The sequence below is a fragment of the Agelaius phoeniceus genome, chromosome 8 (assembly GCF_051311805.1).
Source record: "Agelaius phoeniceus isolate bAgePho1 chromosome 8, bAgePho1.hap1, whole genome shotgun sequence".
NCBI lineage: Eukaryota > Metazoa > Chordata > Aves > Passeriformes > Icteridae > Agelaius > Agelaius phoeniceus.
The window spans coordinates 36,749,636-36,771,224 of record NC_135272.1 but is presented as its reverse complement, the minus strand read 5'-3'; the positions used below and the strand labels follow the sequence as shown (position 1 = coordinate 36,771,224).

The 21,589-nt window shown below is 53.6% G+C and overlaps 1 protein-coding gene across 3 annotated transcripts in view; it reads right to left on the bottom strand.

Moving 5' to 3' along the window:
- The window catches only part of PDE4B (phosphodiesterase 4B), a 178,325-nt gene that overhangs the window by 57,614 nt on the left and 99,122 nt on the right, over nt 1–21,589 (bottom strand). For all 3 annotated transcript variants that reach the window (XM_077182639.1, XM_054638165.2, XM_077182640.1), the window contains 3 exons: nt 3,072–3,266; nt 1,208–1,244; nt 1,050–1,120 (listed from right to left, as the gene is read on the bottom strand). In XM_077182639.1, coding sequence (XP_077038754.1) covers nt 1,050–1,120; nt 1,208–1,244; nt 3,072–3,266 — 303 coding nt within the window. The remainder of the gene's footprint in view (nt 1–1,049; nt 1,121–1,207; nt 1,245–3,071; nt 3,267–21,589) is intronic.

Here is a 21,589-nt window from a genome sequence, read left to right as displayed (position 1 = left end):
TGAGCCTCCTTTGCTCCAGGCTGAGCCCCTGCCCAGCTCCCTCAGCCTCTCCTGGGGCTTCAGACCCTTCCCAGCTCCCTCAGCCTCTCCTGGGGCTCCAGATCCTTCCTCAGATCCGTTTCCTTATCCCTCTCCAACCCCTCAGTGTGTTTTTTTGTGGTGTGAGGCCCCAAACTGCCCCCATGATTCATAGTGGACATTGCACAAGATGAAACACAATGCCTGCTCCTCAGGGAGGGCCGGAGGGATGAGGGGATGAAGGGATGAGGGGATGAGGAGGGTGAGGAGATGAGGGAATGAAGGGATGAAAGGATGAGGGAATGAGGGGATGAGGCTCAGTTAGGGGATGAGGGCATGAAGGGATAAGGGGACGAAGAGATGAAGAGATGAGGGGATGAGGGGATGAGAGGACAAGGCGGTGAGGGAATGAGGGGTGAGGGAATGAAGCGATGAGAGCATGAGGGGATGAGGGGATGGACACCATGAGGGGATGAGGGGACAAGAGGATGAGGTGATGAGGGAATGAAGTGATGAGAGCATATGGAGATGGATGCCATGAGGGGATGAGGGGACAAGAGGATGAGGTGATGAGGGAATGAAGTGATGAGAGCATATGGAGATGGATGCCATGAGGGGATGAGAGGACGAGGCAGTGAGGGAATGAGGGGTGAGGGAATGGAGCGATGAGAGCATGAGGGGAGGGACGCCATGAGGGGATGAGGGGACAAGAGGACGAGGCGGTGAGGGAATGAAGGGTGAGGGAACGGAGCGATGAGAGCATGAGGGGATGAGGGGATGAGGGGATGAGGGGATGAGGGGAGGGCCGCCATGAGGGGAGGGCAGACGGCGCCCCCTGGCGTCGCGCGCAAACCGCGGGAGCCGTGAGGCCATGGCGGAGCCTGAGGCACCGCGGCCGCCGCTCCCCGGGCCCCGCCGCTCCCCGGGCCCCGCTGCTCCCCGGGCCCCGCCGCTCCCCGGGCCCCGCCGCCCCTGCTCGGGCCCCGCCGGCTCCTCCTGTGTACGGAAGGAGCTTAAAAAGCCAGGCTTACTTGTTGGAGGTGCCTTGTAAATTGGTGAGAAGCGTGAAGTTGTTCCTCACGCTTCTTAGGCTGGCCAGCACCTGAGGGAGACAAAACCGCAGGTGTCACCTTCTCCGCTTTAATACTTTGGAAAAACTATTTTAGAGGCCAATATGCCACCAACTCACCTGGGCAAAAGGTGTGACAATCAGGTCGTCGCCATGCCTAAGGAAAAACGGAGAAAAATGTATAAATTTCTGTACAAATTTACCTTCAAACAGAGTGAAATTCACCTCAGGGAAGGAGCGTTTTCCTGAGGGGGTTTTCCTCATGAGCGTACCCACGCAGCATTTAGTTAACACCACATAAAAGCTTGTTCCTAATGGAAAGGTCACCGTGTATATCCAAAACAACCGGCTGCAGCGAGCATTCGGACTGGGAACGCCAGGCAATAAAAGCCAGGAAATTCAAAAGTTAAGGCTCATGCTTGCACCGCGGTGGAAAAAAACCAACCGTAGTGGCGCGGGGAAAGGTCACCTTTGAATTTCCTGGCTTTTGTTGATCTCTGTCGCAGTCTCTAACCTTGTTCAGACGCCGGGTTTTGTCTGGCTGTTTTCATCACGGAAGATTTGAGCAGAAGTTGTGAGCAAAATATACCAGCAATAAGAGGGATTTTTTTTTTCTTTTTGCCCTTTTTTTCTTTTTTTTTTGGTATTAGTTATGGCACTTGAGCGTGTATGAAACATTCTGTATGATGGACCTAACTGAGAGATGGCAGGGTATAGAATCTTTGAAAGGTTTGGCTTGGGAGGGAGTTAAAGCCCATCCAGTCCCACCCCTGCCACAGGCAGGGACATCTTCCAGTACCCCAGGTGGATCCAAACTCCACCCAGCCTGGCCTTGGACATTTCCAGGAATCCAGAGGCAGCCACAGCTGCTCTGGGCACCCTCCCAGCCAGGAATTCCTTCCCAATATCCACCTAAATCTACCTGCTTTCAGCTTAAATCCATTCCCCCATGTCCTGTTCCTCCATCCCTTGTCCCAAGTACTGCTCCTGCTCTCTTGGAGCCCCTTTAGGCACTCTGAGAAGCAACATTTTGGTCAATTCTATTCTTAATCCCATAATTAATAACAGGATGTACTGAGCAAGGGCAGCAGAGCCAGATCCAGGCTGCCACAGGACCCTCTGGAGAGCTCTCCACCAGTGCTGGACCCCTCCAAAGAGGAATTCTCCCTGCTGTGCTGCCAGAGGTCATCCCCTCATCCTCACTCGGGTATCAGCGCTATTAAGTCTAATTAAAAATTAAAATTGTCTTCACACTCACAGAGACTCTGTCCCAAGTGCTAACAGAGCCTCGATGCCCACAGTGGGTGGACACTTCAGACACGAATTTGGGGGAAATGATGGGATTCCCCCACCCCTGCACACTGCTGGGAATTGTTACAACCCACCGTTTACACGAAACACTATTTGCATAATTTGGAGTGTTTCCTTCAATAAATATTTACTCAGTTTTAACTCAGCAGGAATATTTTCTCGCAGAATTCTCGTGGATCTGGCTAATATTCAGATTTCCATTTCGTGACAAAACTTTTGCAACAGCTCAACTTTGTTTAACGAGCACTTTTTTTATAGCTGAATGGCCACTTCAAAACTTCAAGATGTGCCTTTCAAAATAAGGGGCTGAGAATCTGGGACACTCTGTGGGTATTGATCCTCTCAAGCTCAGCCATCCATCTCATTTTCCACTTGGTTCTAGGGAACAGCCCCAAAACAGGATGGGGAACAGCAATACTGTAAATAAAAGTACAGCACAACCTCTCTGTTATTCCAGGATAGGGCTTTGAAAGCTCTTCTGCTAAATTCTGGAGAAAATGGGAATATTTGAGGGATGGGATGGGAGAGGATGTTGGATCAGCACCCGTTTTGTGCATTCCAGCTGTGAAATGTGCCAAAACCACCCATAAGCTCCTCTTAACAGAGCTCCGATGGTTAGAGCAGCACAGAGAGCTCTAGGAGAGTGTAGAGCACGAGCTGAATTGGTGCTTACTGTTCGCTCGGGAGGGAGGAGTTCCTGGACATGGTCTTTGGTGAGAGGTCATAGTCGCTGTCGGACCTGTAGAGGAACGACTCCCGGCGCTGGCTGTGGCCCGGGAACGTGGTGTGCAGGACGAGTCCCGACGAGGAGCTGGCCTGCGGGTCCAGCGGGCTGCGCCCCGGCGACGGGCCATTCTCCACATCGAAGCTGCGAACGGAACACACACCGCGTGTCACACGCTGCCACAAGAGGGCTCGCAGGGCACCTCAGCGCGGCCCACACCGTGTCACCTCAGCACGGCTCCCTGCCACCGTGTCACCTCAGCGCGGCCCACACCGTGTCACCTCAGCACGGCTCCCTGCCACCGTGTCACCTCAGTGCAGCTCCCACCGTGTCACCTCAGTGCAGCTCCCACCGTGTCACCTCAGCGTGGTTCCCACCGTGTCACCTCAGTGTGGCTCTCTGCCACCGTGTCACCTCAGTGCAGCTCCCACCGTGTCACCTCAGCGTGGTTCCCACCGTGTCACCTCAGCACAGCTCACTGCATCACCTCAGTGTGGCTCCCACCGTGTCACTGGCTGTGGCCATCAGAGCCACTCACCGGCCCATTTCCCTTGAGTGCCAGGAGGACCCTGTGTGGCCAGAACCATTGACCCTGGAGGCTCCTGTGCTGGCTGCCTCTGCTCGTGCTGCCTTCAGCACGGATGTCTCACAGCTCAGCACAGCTCTCAGCACGAGCACACAGCAGCTGAAGAGGGCAGGGATAGATCAGAGATGATGGAGAATCCATCCCTGGCAGGCCCTGGCACAGGGTGCCCAGAGCAGCTGGGGCTGCCCCTGGATCCCTGGCAGTGCCCCAGGCCAGGCTGGAGATGGCTTGTAGCACCTGGGACAGTGGGAGGTGTCTCTGCCATGGCAGGTGATGGAATGGGATGGGCTTTAAGTTCCCTTCCAGCCCAAACCCTTCCAGGATTCCATTATTCTAAACACCCCACTCCACCCTCAATGCCTTTTGCACAAGCCCTGGGGTTCAATTTGCCAAACCTCACTCCAAATCTTATGAGCACAACAGGAACTAAAGGCACCACAATGTAACAACACTCTCCAGCCCAGCCCTGTCGCCATCTGCTCTGGAGCCAAACTTTTGAAACCCTGGAAGATTTGCAAGCACTTGGCAGTTGTGGGAGCTGGATGCCCAAAGCATGTTTTTAGCCATTCAAGGTATCGGTTCAGTGGATTTTAAACAGCTGTGCTGTAAAATGAAGGGCTGTTTAGAAACTAAAAAAAAAAAAGCACAAAGCTTTTTGTCACCTTTTCCATTTTACACCCACTTTCTTGTGTTTTCATAGCTTGGCTGCTGTGTCCCGTGGCTGAAGTCACCCTGGCCACTCCAGCAATGACACCTCTCATAAATGCTGAAAATGAGCAGGTTGGCTCCTTTGGGCCTGATAGAAACACCAGATGTGTGACCATGGCCCAGAAAGCCAAGTGAGGTACGGCCATGCTCAGGAGGAATTTCCGCCTTTGGAAGTCAGGTTTTGTCTCTTTGCAGTAGCAGCTGAGTGCTTGCTCCAGCACCTCATCCCATGCTGGCTGCTGTCCCACCAGGACACCAGGCTGTGGTTCCTGCTGTGCCTTTCTCCATCCCTCCACTCCTTAATCCAGAAGATTCCCTGGGCACAGTGGCAGGGAAGACCCCAGCTCTCCCTCCTCTCTGCAGAGAGAGCTTTAACTGCGGCAGGAGGAGCACATGAAGTATTAACGCCTGAACTTGCCTGAATCCTGCAAGTTTTCCAGATTTCTACGTCACTGATGAACTGCTGCTGTGGTGAGAAGCCTCCACAGCCAATGCCCAGCTGGAACACCATGGCTGCTCCAGCTCCTGCTGCCTGTGTTCCCCGTTCCAGCACCTGGAATGCTGCCGTACGGATCACGTGGTTAATCCAACCGAAAAGTGCTTTTATTCCTTTCCTCAAGTTCAATGTGCAGCCACACCAGTGTTCCTCAGACTCCTTTTCCTTGGCCTTCATCCAGCACTCAGCCACCCATGTGCTCAGCCAGTAGTTAACAGAAAATTCCCCAAAAAGGAACTGATCCCAGAGTTTGGAATTACCTCTGCCAGGAGCGAACAGGCATTCCCAGAGGTACAGCCTGTGAGCAAGATCCTCAAACTCAGGAATAACTCTGCTGTCACTGCTTTTTAATAGGTACAAGAACTGGAATATGGGAAAATATTCCCCTTGGATGATCCAATGTTGGGAAAATGTGACCTGAGATGCACAGAGCAAGAGTTTAACCTTGTGTTTGTCACCAGTTGCTCCTGGTTTGCACAACACCCACCTGGAACTGTGTCCTGGCACCAAAAGTATCCCTCAAACAAACACTTGCTGGAATTAGTAAGAACTGCAATGGGATTGTAAAGTTGCCCTCTCAGAGCTGCATTTCCCACTATTTTTTTTCTATTGGAAGTTAACTGCTGAGCTCTGCTGGAAAAACTTCATCACTGTGTTCAGAACACTGCACACACTGTGAGATCCTCTCCAAAGTTTGCACACCCCATCAGCTTTGTCCAAGTGGAAAAAAAGCTGCATTTGCCTACTTAAAAATAAGGATGGCAGGGTACAAAGCACAAAAAAACCCCAAAATTTCCTTTCTAGTTTATCCCAAGTAACAGCACTCACAGCGAGACACCCCATTTGTGATATAAATTGTGTTATCTAATCATATGGGCCAGAAATTTGATATCTAAGGCCCCTATAAATCTTTCATAAATCTCTGTCTCCATAAGAGATCTCTCTAGGACATGTGGGAGCTGCCAGCATTCCCTGCCTGCCTCCAGCCTGTGTTATCAGATCTACTGACCAACATTTCCCAGTGCTGGACACTCCCCACCAAGGGATTCCAGGGAACTGAGCCCTGCCAGAGTCCAACAGGCTCCAGAGGAGGAAAGGTGACAGCAGCACCAGGAGAGCTGCCCAGGGCAGTGGTGGAGTCTCCATTCCTGGAGGGGTTTAAAGCCGTGCAAATGTGGCACCTGGGGACACAGAGGTGGGAATGGATGGATTTGATAATCTTGGAGATCCTTCCCCAGTGATTCCACCATCCCAGTGGTATGGGCCCCAGCCCAAGTGTCACAGGCATCTTTTATGAAAAATCCTTTCCTTATCCTGAGAAGCTGAGAGGCCTCAGGAACAAAATGTAACCAATGATTATCTGCTGCTGTGGGATGCAACAGGTGGGTCTGTGATTGGGCTCATGTGGTTGTTTCTGATTAATGGCCAATCACAGTCCAGCTGTCCAGAATGTCTTGGTCAGTCACAAGCCTTGTTATCATTCCTTTTCTATTCTTAGCTCGCCTTCTGATGAAATCCTTTCTTCTATTCTTTTAGTATAGTTTTAATACAATATATATCATAAAATAATAAATCAGCCTTCTGAATCATGGAGTCAGATCCTCATCTCTTCCCTCATCCTAAGACTCCTGCAAACACTATCACACCCAGGCAGTGCTGTGAGCAGTGTGGGGCAGGGAAGGAAGGTGGCCTTGCCCAGGATGTCTCCATGCTCCCCGTGCCGGCTCTCGGGGATGCAGGAGCAGGGAAGGAAGGTGGCCTTGCCCGGGATGTCTCTGTGCGCTCCCCGTGCCGGCTCTCGGGGATGCAGGAGCAGGGAAGGAAGGTGGCCTTGCCCGGGATGTCTCCATGCTCCCCGTGCCGGCTCTCCAAGGATTCAGGAGCAGGGAAGGAAGGTGGCCTTGCCCAGGATGTCTCCATGCTCCCCGTGCCGGCTCTCGGGGATGCAGGAGCAGGGAAGGAAGGTGGCCTTGCCCGGGATGTCCCTCCAGGCTCCCCGTGCCGGCTCTCGGGGATGCAGGAGCAGGGAAGGAAGGTGGCCTTGCCCAGGATGTCTCTGCAGGCTCCCCGTGCCGGCTCTCGGGGATGCAGGAGCAGGGAAGGAAGGTGGCCTTGCCCGGGATGTCTCCATGCTCCCCGTGCCGGCTCTCCGGGGATGCAGGAGCAGGGAAGGAAGGTGGCCTTGCCCGGGATGTCTCCATGCTCCCCGTGCCGGCTCTCCAAGGATTCAGGAGCAGGGAAGGAAGGTGGCCTTGCCCGGGATGTCTCCATGCTCCCCGTGCCGGCTCTCGGGGGATGCAGGAGCAGGGAGCGCAGAGCGGGGAGCAGCGGCCGCTCAGCGCCGCTCCCCACGGGCCGCGGGGCAGCTGCAGCTCCGCTCCCCGACCCCTCCGCATCCCAAAGAAGCCAGGATCGCGGGGAAGCGAGAGGAAGGAGACGGCAGGTGGCAGGAGTTAGCTGCGAGCGGGCACCGGCCCCGGACCTGTGCAAAGCTGCGCCTGAGCCGCGGTAATGAGCAGACAACGGCGAGCCAGGAGAAATCATTGTAAAACACAGCGAGGCTTCGTGAGTCACTGTGCAAACAAAGAGAATTCATAACAGCAACCCCCAGCTGCTCAAATGCTGCAGTGTTACTGTAACAGGATCAGAGAGCCTCCCGAGATGGAAGCGACTCGCAGGGACCATCGATCCAACTGCAGGCCCTGCACAGACCCCCAGCATTCCCACCCTGGGCACCCCTGGCACGGCTGTCCAAGCTCTCCTGGAGCTGCTCTGGCAGCCTCGGGGCCGGGACCATTCCCTGGGGGAAAAACCTTGCCCAAAATCCAAGCTAAACGTCCCCTGACCCAGCTCCAGCCATTCCCTGGGATCCTGTTGGTGGTAACAGAGAATAAATTGGTGCCTGTCCCTCCACTGCCCCTCGGGAGGAGCTGCAGACCCTGGCGAGGCTCCCCTCAGCCTCCTCCAGGAGGAACGAGCCCAGTGCCTTCGGCTGTTCCTCATATTTCCACTCCAGACCCTTCACCAGGTTCAGGAGCTGATGTCCCTGGACTGGCATTGCCCACCAGTAGTCTTGGAATGTGGCAAAATTTGGCACAAGGATTGAGAAACAGGAATGCACCACATTTTGGATGTAATTCAGAGTCATTCGAGTCGTCACTGCCAGTCAAGTGGTTTCCATGAGAGCTGCAGAGCCCCACAGTTTGCTCTGGAGTATGAAACACAAACACATTCCAGCCCAGCAGACCAGGCAAGCTCGAGGATTTTTGTTTATGTTGGGAATTAACACTTTTCCTGAGGATGATAGCACTGACTCTCAAGAAGGTTCACCATCTGCTTTGCCTTCCCAGAGTCATTCCTGAGGACATTACTCCCCATATCCTAACTACAGTACCACCTTCATGATATCAAATGTTTCCAAAATATTTCCAGAGGTTTGGGCAGGCTTTGTTAATTATAGAGCTCCTTTTTGGGATTGCTGAGTCTCACCAAGACATCCCTCAGGATTCTTAGAACCACGAGCAAGGAAAAATGCTGTTCCTTGCACTGCCTGGCCGCTCTCTAACGCTGTGCACCTGTTCCCCATTATCTGAACAGCTTGCTGCTTTTCCTAAATAATCTCCCATGTGGAAAGGGCTGTGCTTGAAACCATCAGTACTAAATGGCCCAGGATGGGACACACGGAACCAAGCACAGCCCTGGCAGGGGCACAGGGCCCCCTGGGGTGACAGCTCACAGCTCCACAGGCATCACTGACCTTCTTCCCCTCCCGACCTTCTCCCACTTAGGGAAAACACGGTTACTCTTAGGAACAAACCCCTTAAAAGTTCAAACCCCTCTGCTGGGCTTGTCCCTCATGTGGATCCTGACTTTTTTATCCAGGTGAGGCCCCACCTGCAGAGCTGCCTCCAGCCCTGGCTCCAAAATCAGGAGGACCTGAAGCTGCTGGAGAGAGACCAGAGATAGCCCCAGACCTGTTCCAGGCCTGGAGCCAGGCTGGGAGAGCTGGGGGTGCTCACCTGGAGAGGAGAAGGATCCAGGGAGAGCTCAGAGCCCCTGGCAGGGCCTGGAGGGGCTCCAGGAGAGCTGCAGAGGGACTGGGGACAAGGGATGGAGGGACAGGACACAGGGAATGGCTCCCAGTGCCAGAGGGCAGGGATGGATGGGACATTGGGAATTGGGAATTGTTCCTGGCAGGGTGGGCAGGCCCTGGCACAGGTGCCCAGAGCAGCTGTGGCTGCCCCTGGATCGCTGGCAGTGCCCAAGGGCAGGTTGGACACTGGGGCTTGGAGCAGCCTGGGACAGGGGAAGGTGTCCCTGCCATGGCAGGCCTGGAATGGGATGACTTTTAGGGTGCCATAGAAGCCAACCTGGTCTGTGGTTCCGTGGTGCCACAATCTCCAGAGCTCAGTGTCCCCACTCCAAGGCAGCAGCCCCTGCAGCCCCTCCCTGTGCTGTCACAGCTGCCTGGCACAGGAGCCCGGCAGCACTGACTGAAGTGTTTGTAACAGAAGCTGTCAGCTGCTGCTAAACACATCATTAAGCCTCTGCATGTATCCAAAAGCAAAAATATGTGTTTACTTGACTTTGTAATCTCTGAATAAAGAAGTTCAAGGCCAGGTCGGACAGGCCTTGGAGCAAACTGGGCTGGTGGGAGGTGTCCCTGCCCTGGCAGGGGGTGCCACTGGATGATCTTTAAGTTCCTTTCAATCCAAACCATTCTGTGACTTTAATTCACTCTCTGTTCCTGTTCTCTGCTCAGTGGGTACAACAGAGACAGAACAACCAGAGCCCCTGCCCTGCCCACAGCCAGAGCCCAAAACAGACCCGAGAGCTGCTGCTGCTCCCTCTGCAACCCAAACCCACCTTCAGCAGAGCCCTGAGGGAAAAATGAGTCCCCAGAGCCCTCCCAGCCCTCAGAACCCATCCAGCAGCACCCTGGGGAGGCTCCTGGTTTGCACAGCAAATGTCAGTGATTGTATCCAGCACCGTGCTGGATTGGAGCAGCCACCAGGAGATAGCTGGAAAAGTACAGCAGGAGGTAAAAATGAGTTTGGATTCTCTCTTAGCACAAAGGGTTCCAAAAAACCTAATCCTTTTAATGTTTACTACAGATAAGCAGCTCGACATTATCCTGTAACAAGTGAACATCATGGGGTTGTTTTAAGTCCCCCAGAGAAGGAATCCTGAGCGCTAAAATCCAGTTGTTATTTTTCCAAATGTACATCCTGGGCTATTTTATCCTCTTCCAATTGTTCTCTGCCACTAATCTCTGGAAAACGCAAGGCACAGTCAAACAAAGCAGACACCCCACCTGTATTTTTACTTCCAGAGCTTGGAAAGACATATGGATGTGAGTGTGATCATTCCCAACATGGGCAGCAATGCCATTTCCTAAGGGATTTTTCCCCCTGAAAACATTCCAGCTGACAACTGATGGAGCAGTTGCTTCCCTTCCATCCCAGCTGAGGCATACCAAGGTATGAGTGGCACAGAGTGCCCAGAGCAGCTGTGGCTGCCCCTGGATCCCTGGCAGTGCCCAAGGCCAGGCTGAAGCACCCTGACACAGTGGAAGATGTCCCTGCCCATGCCCAGGATGAGCCTGAAGGTCCCTGCCAGGGCAGACTCTCCCAGGGCTCTGTGGAGCCGCTCCCTGTGCAGCACTGACAGCTCTGCTCACCCTCCAGGCCTTTCTGCCCAGCACCTCCAGGCACCCACAGCTCACCAGCACCACATCTCCAGCACCAGCTGTGCTTCTGCTGCATGAAGAACCCAGCTGAGTCTCCCCATGGGGAACAATGCCCCTTTTCCCTGTGGGAAGGGCTGGATGCCTGTGGCTGGTGGGGCAGGTGGCACAGGGACAGCAGGGCGCTCCAGAGCCGGATTTTGGCAGCAGCTGCTCCGGGACACGCTGCTGTCCCACAGCACAGATGTTTCCATTCCAGCCACAGGGCAGCGTTTGCCCCAGCCTGGCCTGGCTGCTCTGCTCTGTTCAGTGTCACTTCAGCTTTCCCAGCTTTCCCAGCTCCAGCCAAGCCCTGTAGCATTTCTCAGACCGTCTCTCCCAATCCACAGCACACGGATGTTGGAGGCTGCCTGCGGTGGCCTGGCTCATGTGACAGGGACGTTGGTGTCTTCTGGTGGGGCTCCAGGACACCCTCCAACCCTTCTGCACAAGCCTTAATCCCTGCCCAGAACCAGCGTGGGGTGATAATTCCACCCAGCAAGTGGGAACACGGGGTCCAGCCCTGTCTTTCCCCCACTGGGCCATTACTGGCAGCAGAAGGGGAATTCCAGTCCTATATTCCATCTTTTATTGATGCACCTTCAAGGATCTCCTACCCCTCTAAAGTGCAATCTGCACTTAACTCCCTTCCCAGAGCCAAGCCTCCAGCAGGGCTCTCCAGGGTCCCTGCACAAATGCCCTGTGCTCCCAGCACACAGGAAGCATTCCCGGATCCGCACAGAGCCGGAGCAGCAGGAGGCTGCTGGCCAGAGCCAGGCTTTATTCCATCCTGCCCTTAAACAGAGATCCTGGCACGGCTCCAGAGGCACTTCTGCCTTTCCAAGCAGGGGGGAAGCTCTGAGCTGCTTCATTCCGGCCGGCCCCACTGCACAGAGCTCCTCTCATCTGCTGTCAACCGCACAGGAGACAGGAACAAAGTGACAACCGTGGTGACAACTTACAGACACCACAGAGTTTCCATTTCACCTGAGCTGAACAGGCAGCCTTTGAGGTGGAAGATTTACACATTTCCTGCACTAATCTTTTAAATTCCCCCAGCCCTTCCATGGTATCCAAAACTCCAGCAATGGGTGCATGGAAAGCTGCTGTGCTCGGAAATGCATCCAGCCTTTCCACTTGATTCATGGAATAATTATTTGACCTGGTTTTTGGATTTATCTCCATAATTGGGATCCGTGGAGCCTGTCAGTAAAAAGACAGTGAAATGTCCTAAGATGGTATTCAGATCTTTAAATCCTTTGGAGACTCGGCCTTTAACAATAATTAATCCAGCTGGGTACATTTCAGCAAAATTTTCCTTGCTTCACATCTCTCAAATGCCTGCACTCCCCATCCTCCCTATCCACAGGAAAGGACTCTGTGATAGCAAATGTCAGAGCCCAGGGATGTGATTCCAAGGGCAATCTTTTCAGAGCTCTCATTGATCATTTCAGGGCCAGCAGGAGCTCAGTGCAAAGGTTGCATCATCCAACTCACGAGCATCTGCCACCTGCTGCTGTTTGAGGGGAAAAGCTGAGGGATGGAAAGTCCTGGCCCTTTGGCACAAAGGGTTTGCTCTGTCTGAGGGGTTTGGCATTGGGGACCACAGCCATGGCTGGGAATGGCACCTGCTGTTCCCCACACAGGGGTGTCACAAGTGTCCGAGGCAAAGGCCACCAGAGGAAACCACCAAAGGACAACACTGGTGTAAAAACAAGAGGGGATAAAACGGACAGGAATAAACTGAGGTTGGAAATCAGAGGGAAATCTGTGCCTCGAGAGCAGCCAGAGCACTGAACAGCTTCCCTGTGGGAGTGATGGGGGTAAACACCAACTTGATGTTATTCCTGGTGGGATTAATAGTGTAACTTATGAAACATTGCTCCAGGGAGATCCCTAAAGGCCATTCCAGGGCCTAGAAGGCCTCCAGGAGAGCTGGAGAGGGACTTGGGATAAGGAATTGCTCCTGGCAGGGTGGGCAGGCCCTGGCACAGGTGCCCAGAGCAGCTGTGGCTGCCCCTGGATCCCTGCAGGGCCCAAGGCCAGGCTGGACACTGGGGCTGGAGCACCTGGGACAGGGGAGGTGTCCCTGCCATGGCAGGAACGAGGTGAGCTTTAAGATCCTTTCCAATGCAAACCATTCCATGATCCCACAATTCTGTGAAATGCCCAGCCCAGCTCGTGCAGGCAGAGCCAGGGAATACAAAGCCTGCCAGCCCAGACTGTATTTCCATAAATTTGCATTTTTCCCAAGGCCAGTGAAGCGGAAGGGACAGCTCTGCCTGCCCACACTGCCTCCCCTCCTCCTCGGGCAGCTGCAAAACAAAAGGGGGGAAAAGAGGGTCAAGTTAAACCCCAGATTTTAATTTTCTGCTGTTAAATCACATGGTCTGCAATGAGCTTTAATCACTCAGGACAGCAAACTGGATTTAGCAGAAGGAAAATCTTCTCCAGCGTGGAGGGAAGTCAGAGGTGGTGAGCAGCAAGAACAAAACCTTTTAAAGGAATGATTGTGAGGCCAAAAATCCAGGCAGGGCAAAACTCCTGCAGCACATTTCATGTGGTTTGTGCCAAATGGTGGGGTCAGGCAGCAAATCAAACCCTCTTGGGATGATTTCCCTGATGTGAAAACAGATAGAGTGCTGCTGGCACCCAAAATATCATTTAATAACACTGTTAATGTTCCCTAGACCTGCAAATCCTCTCCAGACCTGCTCCAGGGCTCATTTTGATCTTCCTTAATTAATGATCCCTTAGAAGCTCTGTTTCATGTTGAAAATCACTTGCTGGAATCACTGTTTTGGAGTCACTTCCTCCAAACCATAAAGCTTTTCAAAAGAAATAAGAGATGTGGGGGCACTGAGCAAAATCAGCCCAAAACTAAAATCTGAAACAAGTCATCAAGTCCAGGAGCATCAAACAACACAACAAAGCAGCCACAGCCACTTGGAAATTTGGGATAAATACAAGCAGAGCACTTGGTACGATTAATTAATGCTTAATTACACAGAAGGTGAAGTTTGCAGTGTGAGTAAGCACAAATGTGTGGGCCTGGCACAAAATCATTGTATCTGATTGCAGTTACAGCTTCATTCCCAAGCTAATGAGAACTGAGCCACCCTGGGTGTTTTGGGCTATTGATAAAGGGTACTGATAATGGGTATTGATAAAGGGGTTGACCTGATTAGGCAGAGACAATCGATGGCCAAAGTGGATCCATTTAAAAATATTGACTCACTGTGTGGAAACATTTGGGGTGCTGAGACCTGTGGAGAGCAGGCACTGAGGGGTTACTCCCATGGGGGGAAGAGATGTTGGAGTTCACTGATGGAACACAGGAGAGAAAATACCTGGAATTAGGGAGAAGCTGATCAAAACACCTGAAACTGGTAAGGAGCTGCTGGGAACACCTGAAATTAGTAAGGATTTAGTGAAAACACCTGGAATTAGTGAGGAGCTGATAAAAACCACCTGAAACTGCTGAGGAGCTGCTGGGAACACCTGAAACTGGTGAGGAGCTGATTAAAACACCTGAAATTAGTGAGGAGCTGATTAAAACACCTGAAATTAGTGAGGAGCTGATGAAAACACCTGAAATTATGAGCAGCTGATTAAAACACCTGAAATTATGAGGAGTGGATAAAAACACCTGAATTTATGAGGAGCTGATAAAACCACCTGAACTGATGGGGAGCTGCTGCAATAGGTGGTGCCAGACCTTTCAGTGGTGCCACAAGCACAATGGCCATACACTAAAACACAAATTGCACCTGAACATGGGGAAGAACTTCTTTGCACTCAGGGTGGCAGAGCACTGGAGCAGCTGCCCAGGGACGTCCCAGAGCTTCTCTCTGGGGATATTCCAAGCCCACCTGGATGTGTCCCTGTGTCACAGCTCTGGGTGACCCTGCCTCCAGCAGGAATCCGTCTCCTTTTGTCCTTCTCGGGCCAGCCCTGGGTTCCCAGGTCAGGAGGTGTTCGTGGCACTGTGTGGATGCTCCTGGGGCTGGCTGCTGGCCCTGACAGCCTCTGGGAACCATCAGCATGCAGAGCCAGGGTGAGAGGTAAACAGGGGGATTGTCCTGATAGCCCTCAGCCAGAGCCCAGCGTGACACTGTCTATTAATACCCCGTGTCACCCTGCAGAACAGCTGACCCAGGGGACAGCAAATGTCACACAGATAGCCAGGGCCTGCTGGTGATCATGTGAGGAGCAAACAAGATAAGGAGAGGACAACAAAAGCCTCGTGCCAAAGCTGAGCACTCAGCCAGAACAGTTGGGCTGTGCCTTGTGCCCAGGTGCTGCTGTGTTTGGGCAGGGGGGGCTGTGCAGGGCTCAGGGCAGCAGGGAGGGAGGGGAGCAGTGGGTGCCAGCCTGGGGAGCTGGGCAGGACTCACCCTGCTCAGGTCAGAGATTTACTGCTGCTCACAACACAGCCATGAGGGCTGGGTGTTCTCTGGGATTGAACCTAGACCCAGCAGTGCTTCTCTGAGTGCTGTTAACTCACCGCTCACAAACCCAAATTCTGGCTAAACTGGTACCTGCAGTGAGCAAGGGCACGATGAACCCCAACCCCTTTCCATGATGGGGAAGCACAAAGCCACAGAGAGAGCCTGAGAATGTAACCATGGCCACACTGGTGGCTCTGGTCCCCCGTGACCGTCCTGGGGTGGCAGAGAGGCAGCAGTGCCACCTCGGGCACACGTGCTGAGGGCAGCTCTGGTGGAGCAAAGCTCCCTCCAGCAGCAAGACCTGAAAGCTGCGTGACTCTAAACCATCCAGAGCTGGCCTAACTCCTAAAGCACAGCGAATCTGTGAGTAGAAAACACAGCCCAGCTCCTGCTTGAGTGGAATGGCTGAGTTAATAAACCCTGGTGCTTCATCCCAGCAGCCTCCTGCAGAGCTCCTTGCCACAATCATCTCAATGGATCCCTGCTCCTGAACCTCTTCCCAGCTCAATGGGGCCATTGAAGCCCAGAATAGCTGGACTGCCTGTGCTGCATCCTCACAAGAGGATGAGACTCTTGCTGCAGTCTAAGAAAGAAAAATCACTTAGCACAAATCAGCTCTTTTAAAACCACTGATTAAATAGATATTCACGAGGCAGAGCACAATGGTTTGGATGGAGCCATTGCAACCCATTACACAGCTCCTCATTCATGCCCAGGAGAGCTTTTCCTTTGCTTCTCTAATAACAGGAGAGAAAAAGAAGCCACGGGAAAGATATTAAATTGCATAAAAATAGGTGACAGGCAAATGTACAAACTTGGAGAAGCAGAGAGAGACAGGATTTGGGCTGGCAATCCTGCTGGGAGCCTGGGAAACTCCAGCTCTTCTGAAGGGGGGATGGACTCCAGAGTTTATTGAAGGGTGACACCAGGGGCTGGTCAATACTCAGAAACTCCATCTCTGACTCTGTAAAGATCCAAGGAGCTGCTGCAGGGCTGGAGCCAGGCTGAGAGAGCTGGGAATGCCCAGCCTGGAGAGGAGAAGGATCCAGGGAGAGCTCAGAGCCCCTGGCAGGGCCTGGAGGGGCTCCAGGAGAGCTGAGAGGGACTGGGGACAAGGCCTGGAGGGACAGGACCCAGGGAATGGCTCCCAGTGCCAGAGGGCAGGGATGGATGGGACATTGGGAACTGGGAATTGTTCCTGGCAGGGTGGGCAGGCCCTGGAATAGAATTCCCAGATCTGGAATGTTCCCCCTGCCTGTGGACCCCTGCAGCCCCAGCCCCTCCCAGCCTGGATGAAGAACTGACCTTTGTCAGCCTCACACAATTCCTCCTCCACAGCTGCTGTGCTGCCAGGTCAGATCTTATGCAAGGTGACAATTTCTTAGAGCTTTGACAATTTCTTGTGTCTCCTCAGGAAAACGTGGTATTTTTTTTTCCTTGCCAGAACCCACTTTTTAACACTCTTAATCTGAAATAAACCCATCAAATTCCATCTGTCATCAGCTGGGCTTTCATTCCTGGAGTTAAACTGGTCTGGGAGAGCTGCAGTGAGGGCAGAGTTTAATGGAATAATTCTTACACTGCACAATTTGGATGCAGCAAAGCAAAAGGGGGTCAGCTTGTTCTTCCAGCCTCCACTCCAAACAATTTAATGTCTTTATGGATGAAAAATGTCAGAGCTTTTTGTGATCTGAAGGAAACTGGGACATTCAATACAGCCCCACTTCAAGCCTTCACTCACACACCTCAATTCCTTCAGCCAATATTTATTCTCTGGATTTTCCAGAGTTCTTTCATGCACTTAAATGGTGAGATACAGACAGAGCCTCTCCTTCAGTGCCACTGTGCTCCAGTAAATCTCTGTCCTCGGGAGTGTCCCTGAGTGCCAAGAGCTGGGATCCAGCTGCTCCCTCTGGTTCCAGTGTCCCCCAGCCCTGCCGAGGTGCTCCCGGGGGCCTGGAGAATTTATCCAGCACCAGGACTGAGCTGGGATCACACAGAACCGTGCCTCGGGGCCACCACGAAAGGTTTGTTCAGGAGAACAAGAAGATTTTGGTGCCAGTGCAGTCTCAGACCAAAGTGAGTCCCTCACGGAGCCTCTGTGCGCGCTCAGCCTTTCCCGGCCCCGCTTTGCAAGGCTCGGCTCAGCTGCCACAGCCCGGGATTTTCCCTGGCGTCAGTGAAATCATTCCCGATGCCTGTGAAGTCACCCGCCCCAATGCCCCGGGGCTGTGGGCAGCCGGGAAGCGCTGACTGCGGGAATTCTCCTGCAGCTGACCAGGGATGAGCTGTAAGAAATTCCTGCCTGCGCTTCCTCGGCTGCCTTCGGGATCATCCCCGCGGCTTTCCCGGCAGAGTTTGCTCAGGCTCAGCCTGCCCCGTTCCCATCCCCTGATCCCGCCCAGCCCGAGGCTCAGCCGAGGCCAAGGAATGTTCCAGGGGCTCCTGGAGCTGGGCACAGGTGGGCAGGGGACACTGAGACACTGATCCCACGGCTGGCAGGAGGGACTCACAGAGGGAATGGCTCCCAGAAATCAGGAGTGGGGACCAGGGACTCTGAGACCACAGGGATGGGATGGCTCCCTCCTTACCCACCTGGGATATTGGGAACGTTTCTCCATGGAAAGGTTCTCCAGCCCTGGCACAACTGCCCAGGGCACGGTGGAGTCCCCATCCGTGAAGGGATTTAAAATCCCTGGGGATGTGGAACCTGGGGATGCAGGGCAAGGTTGGGCTCGATGGTCTGAGAGGGCTTCTCCACCCTAAACCACTCCATGATCCTACACGATCTTGGGGGTGAAAGAAAGTCTGATTTGAAAGAGCCAACAGGAGCTCGAGTGATGCACCTGAGACAGACCCATCCCATCACCACCTTCAGATCCTGAATTAATCTCTCCTTCCAAACTCATTGCCAAGCCATCTTCAAGTGTCTCTTCCTAAGGGAGTGATAAAAATTGACCAGCAAAATCAAAACAGAGCACAGAATAAAGATTAGAGCCAAATTATCCACGATCAGTGTAAGAATAATAGACTTCCCTAGGATAACTGGGCACTGAAATGTGATTTAGAGCTTTCCAAGAGCTCTGCCAGCTCACCCTCCATGTGACTTTTGGAACACGCAGGCTGTGATGAGTTTATAGCACAGCTCTGAGATTATAAATCCAAGGGTGTGGCTTTTAGCTCTTTTATTGGGGATTGAAACTAAGAAATATTTATCCTACCCTTCAGCAAAGCACGAGTGGAGCCTGTCAGGAGCCAGATCCCCAATTCCCTGCTTTCAGCTCTCCTGGATGCCACGGAGCAGGATCCTGGTTCCACTGAGCATGGGTGGCACCAGGAGCACCCCCAGCTCCCGTTCCTGAAGCCTCAGAGGGTTTCACACCCACTTTCCTCTCTGTTTCAGGACACGGGGTTTGCCACAATCTCCCGTCCCTTCTGGGATGGGCAGGCACGGGCAGTGTGGCTGTTCTTGGGAACCAGGAGAGCTGGGGCAGGGCAGCTCTGCCTCCCTGGATCTCCTCACCCCTCCCTGGGATCAGCCAGCGTTTGGGAGGCATGAGGACAACTCCAACAGCTCCAGATCCAGCCCTTTTCCCACCCAGCAAGCCGGGAACTCCCACATGGAATTCCCCCCCTGCCAGCTTCCAAGGCCAGATGATTTCATCCCAAACATTTGTTTATCAACTTGCAAAGCGGTAAACGAGGAGTGAAACAGTTTCACAAAAAAAAAAAAAAAAAAAAAAGGTGAAGTTTGTGCAAATCCATCCCTGCTAAAGCCAAACAACACAAACATAAACAAGGGAAGATCGAATCTCTCCCTTCTCCTCACATTAAATCATTCCTAGGATTTCATTTGAAAATCCAGGAGTGTGCTGCGAAGATTTTGTAATTACAAACCAATAAGAGAAACCATCCAGGAGGAATAATTACATAATTCCTAGCTGAACTGGCTGCTCAGAAGAATTCACAGCCTGGAAAGAGCTGTAATAAATAGCTCCTCATCTCCTGGCTGCTGCTGCAGCTGATGAGTCACGGCTGTTCCCGGGATGGATCCCAGAATATCCTGCTCCTGTGTGTGCTGCATGGACAATCAGCCAGCAGGGAACAGCTCTGGGGCAGCACTGATGTGGCCCTGCCACACAAACACAACTGGGCAATGTTTTACTGCCTGTGGGGAATGGGAATATTTCACTGGGATTCAGGGAATGGGGCACGCCTGGCCTGGAGGGCTCTGCTGCCATCCCAAGGATTGGCACGGCCTAAACTGACCCCAGGGGCTTTCAGGGAATGAGTCCCAATCCCACACTTCTGTCCTGGCAGCAGAGGAGATCCTCCTGCAGTAAAACCATCGAGAGAGAGAAAAACAGCCAAGGAATCAGGAAAACATAAGGGTCCAGGGATGGGATTAAAGGAAGAGACTGTCGAGGCTGGGAGAGCTGGGAATGCCCAGCCTGGAGAGGAGAAGGATCCAGGCAGAGCTCAGAGCCCCTGGCAGGGCCTGGAGGGGCTCCAGGAGAGCTGAGAGGGACTGGGGACAAGGGATGGAGGGACAGGACCCAGGGAATGGCTCCCAGTGCCAGGGGGCAGGGATGGATGGGACATTGGGAATTGGGAATTGTTCCCTGGGAGGGTGGGCAGGCCTGGGATGGAATTCCCAGATTTGCTGGGGCTGCCCCTGGATCCCTGGCAGTGCCCAAGGCCAGGCTGGATGGGTTTGGAGCAGCCTGGGACAGGGGAAGGGGTCCCTGCCAGGGGTGTCCCTCCATCAGGGGTGGAACTAAGGGATTTTTAAGGTCCTTTCCAACCCAAACCAGTCTGGGATTCTATGATAATGCACAAGGAGAGGGGATTTTATTCATCCCAAAATGAAACCTGGGATGTTCTCAGTGTTGTTTGCAGGGAGTGTGTTGGGAGGTGAAGGCAGCAGCTGCACTTTGAGATGTGCATAAACAGCAGGAGATGAAAGAGCAGAACCTGTTTGGAAATGAGGTTGTGACGTCAGGTGGGGAAAGGCCTTTCTCAGCCCTGTCATTCTGTCAGTCTCCCCCACCTGGGGATCTGTCCTACAATTCCCAAGGAATCCTGACATTCCCTGGGAGTGGCAAACACACCTTGGTGTGCCACAGAAGGCCAGAGAACACATGCAGGTACCTCATAGCTAATTACACAGGTATAGGGATTTTAATTCCATTATGGAATCCCAGAATGATTTGGGTTGGGAGGGACCTTAAAAATCATCCCATGCCAGCCCTGCCATGGCAGGGACACCTCCCACTGTCCCAGGTGCTCCCAGCCCTGCCCAGCCTGGCCTTGGGCACTGCCAGGGATCCAGGGGCAGCCACAGCAAATCTGGGAATTCTATCCCAGACCTGCCCACCCTGCCAGGAACAATTCCCAATTCCCAATATCCCATCCATCCCTGCCCTCTGGCACTGGGAGCCATTCCCTGTGTCCTGTCCCTCCATCCCCTGTCCCCAGTCCCTCTGCAGCTCTCCTGGAGCCCCTCCAGGCCCTGCCAGGGGCTCTGAGCTCTCCCTGGATCCTTCTCCTCTCCAGGTGAGCACCCCCAGGTGTCCCAGCCTGGCTCCAGAGGGGCTCCAGCCCTGCAGCAGCCCCATGGGTTCCTCTGGTCTCTCTCCAGCAGCTCCAGGTGCTGCTGATGCTGTCCTCAGGGCTGGGGCAGCTCTGCAGGTGGGGCCTCACCTGGGAGGGCTCCTGCAGGTGCCCCCAGCCCTGCCCCGTGCTGGACCTGCCTCGTTTGCTGCTCCCAGCCCCGAGCTCCTGAGCTGCTCTGCCTGCCCTGGGCACCGAGGCTGCAGCTCCACACGGCCCTGCCCAGATTTCCACTTTATTTCTCACCTTAGTCCCAGCACTTCTGGCTTCATCCTCACCTCACCTTTCCTGCTACCCACGTCCAGCCCTTCCCAGCTCCCTCTCCTTCTCCCGCAGCAAACCAAGGGTTTATTTCTCATTTCTCCAACATTCCCACCCCAGGAAGCCCCCTCATCCCCCTGCAGATCGCAATCCCTCCCAGCTGGGTGATCCCAGCTCCTGGAGCTCCTGTCCTGGTGGGAGCCCATGGATGCCTTTCCTGGTGGGATCCCATGGATGCCTTTCCTGGTGGGATCCCATGGATGCTGTCCTGGTGGGATCCCATGGATGCTGTCCTGGTGGGAGCCCATGGATGCTGTCCTGGTGGCATCCCATGGATGCTGTCCTGGTGGCATCCCATGGATGCTGTCCTGGTGGGAGCCCATGGATGCCTTTCCTGATGGGAGCCCATGGATGCTGTCCTGGTGGGAGCCCATGGATGCTGTCCTGGTGGGAGCCCATGGATGCTGTCCTGGTGGCATCCAATGGATGCCTTTCCTGGTGGGATCCCATGGATGCCTTTCCTGGTGGCATCCCATGGATGCTGTCCTGGTGGCATCCCATGGATGCTGTCCTGGTGGCATCCCATGGATGCCTTTCCTGGTGGGATCCCATGGATGCCTGTCCTGG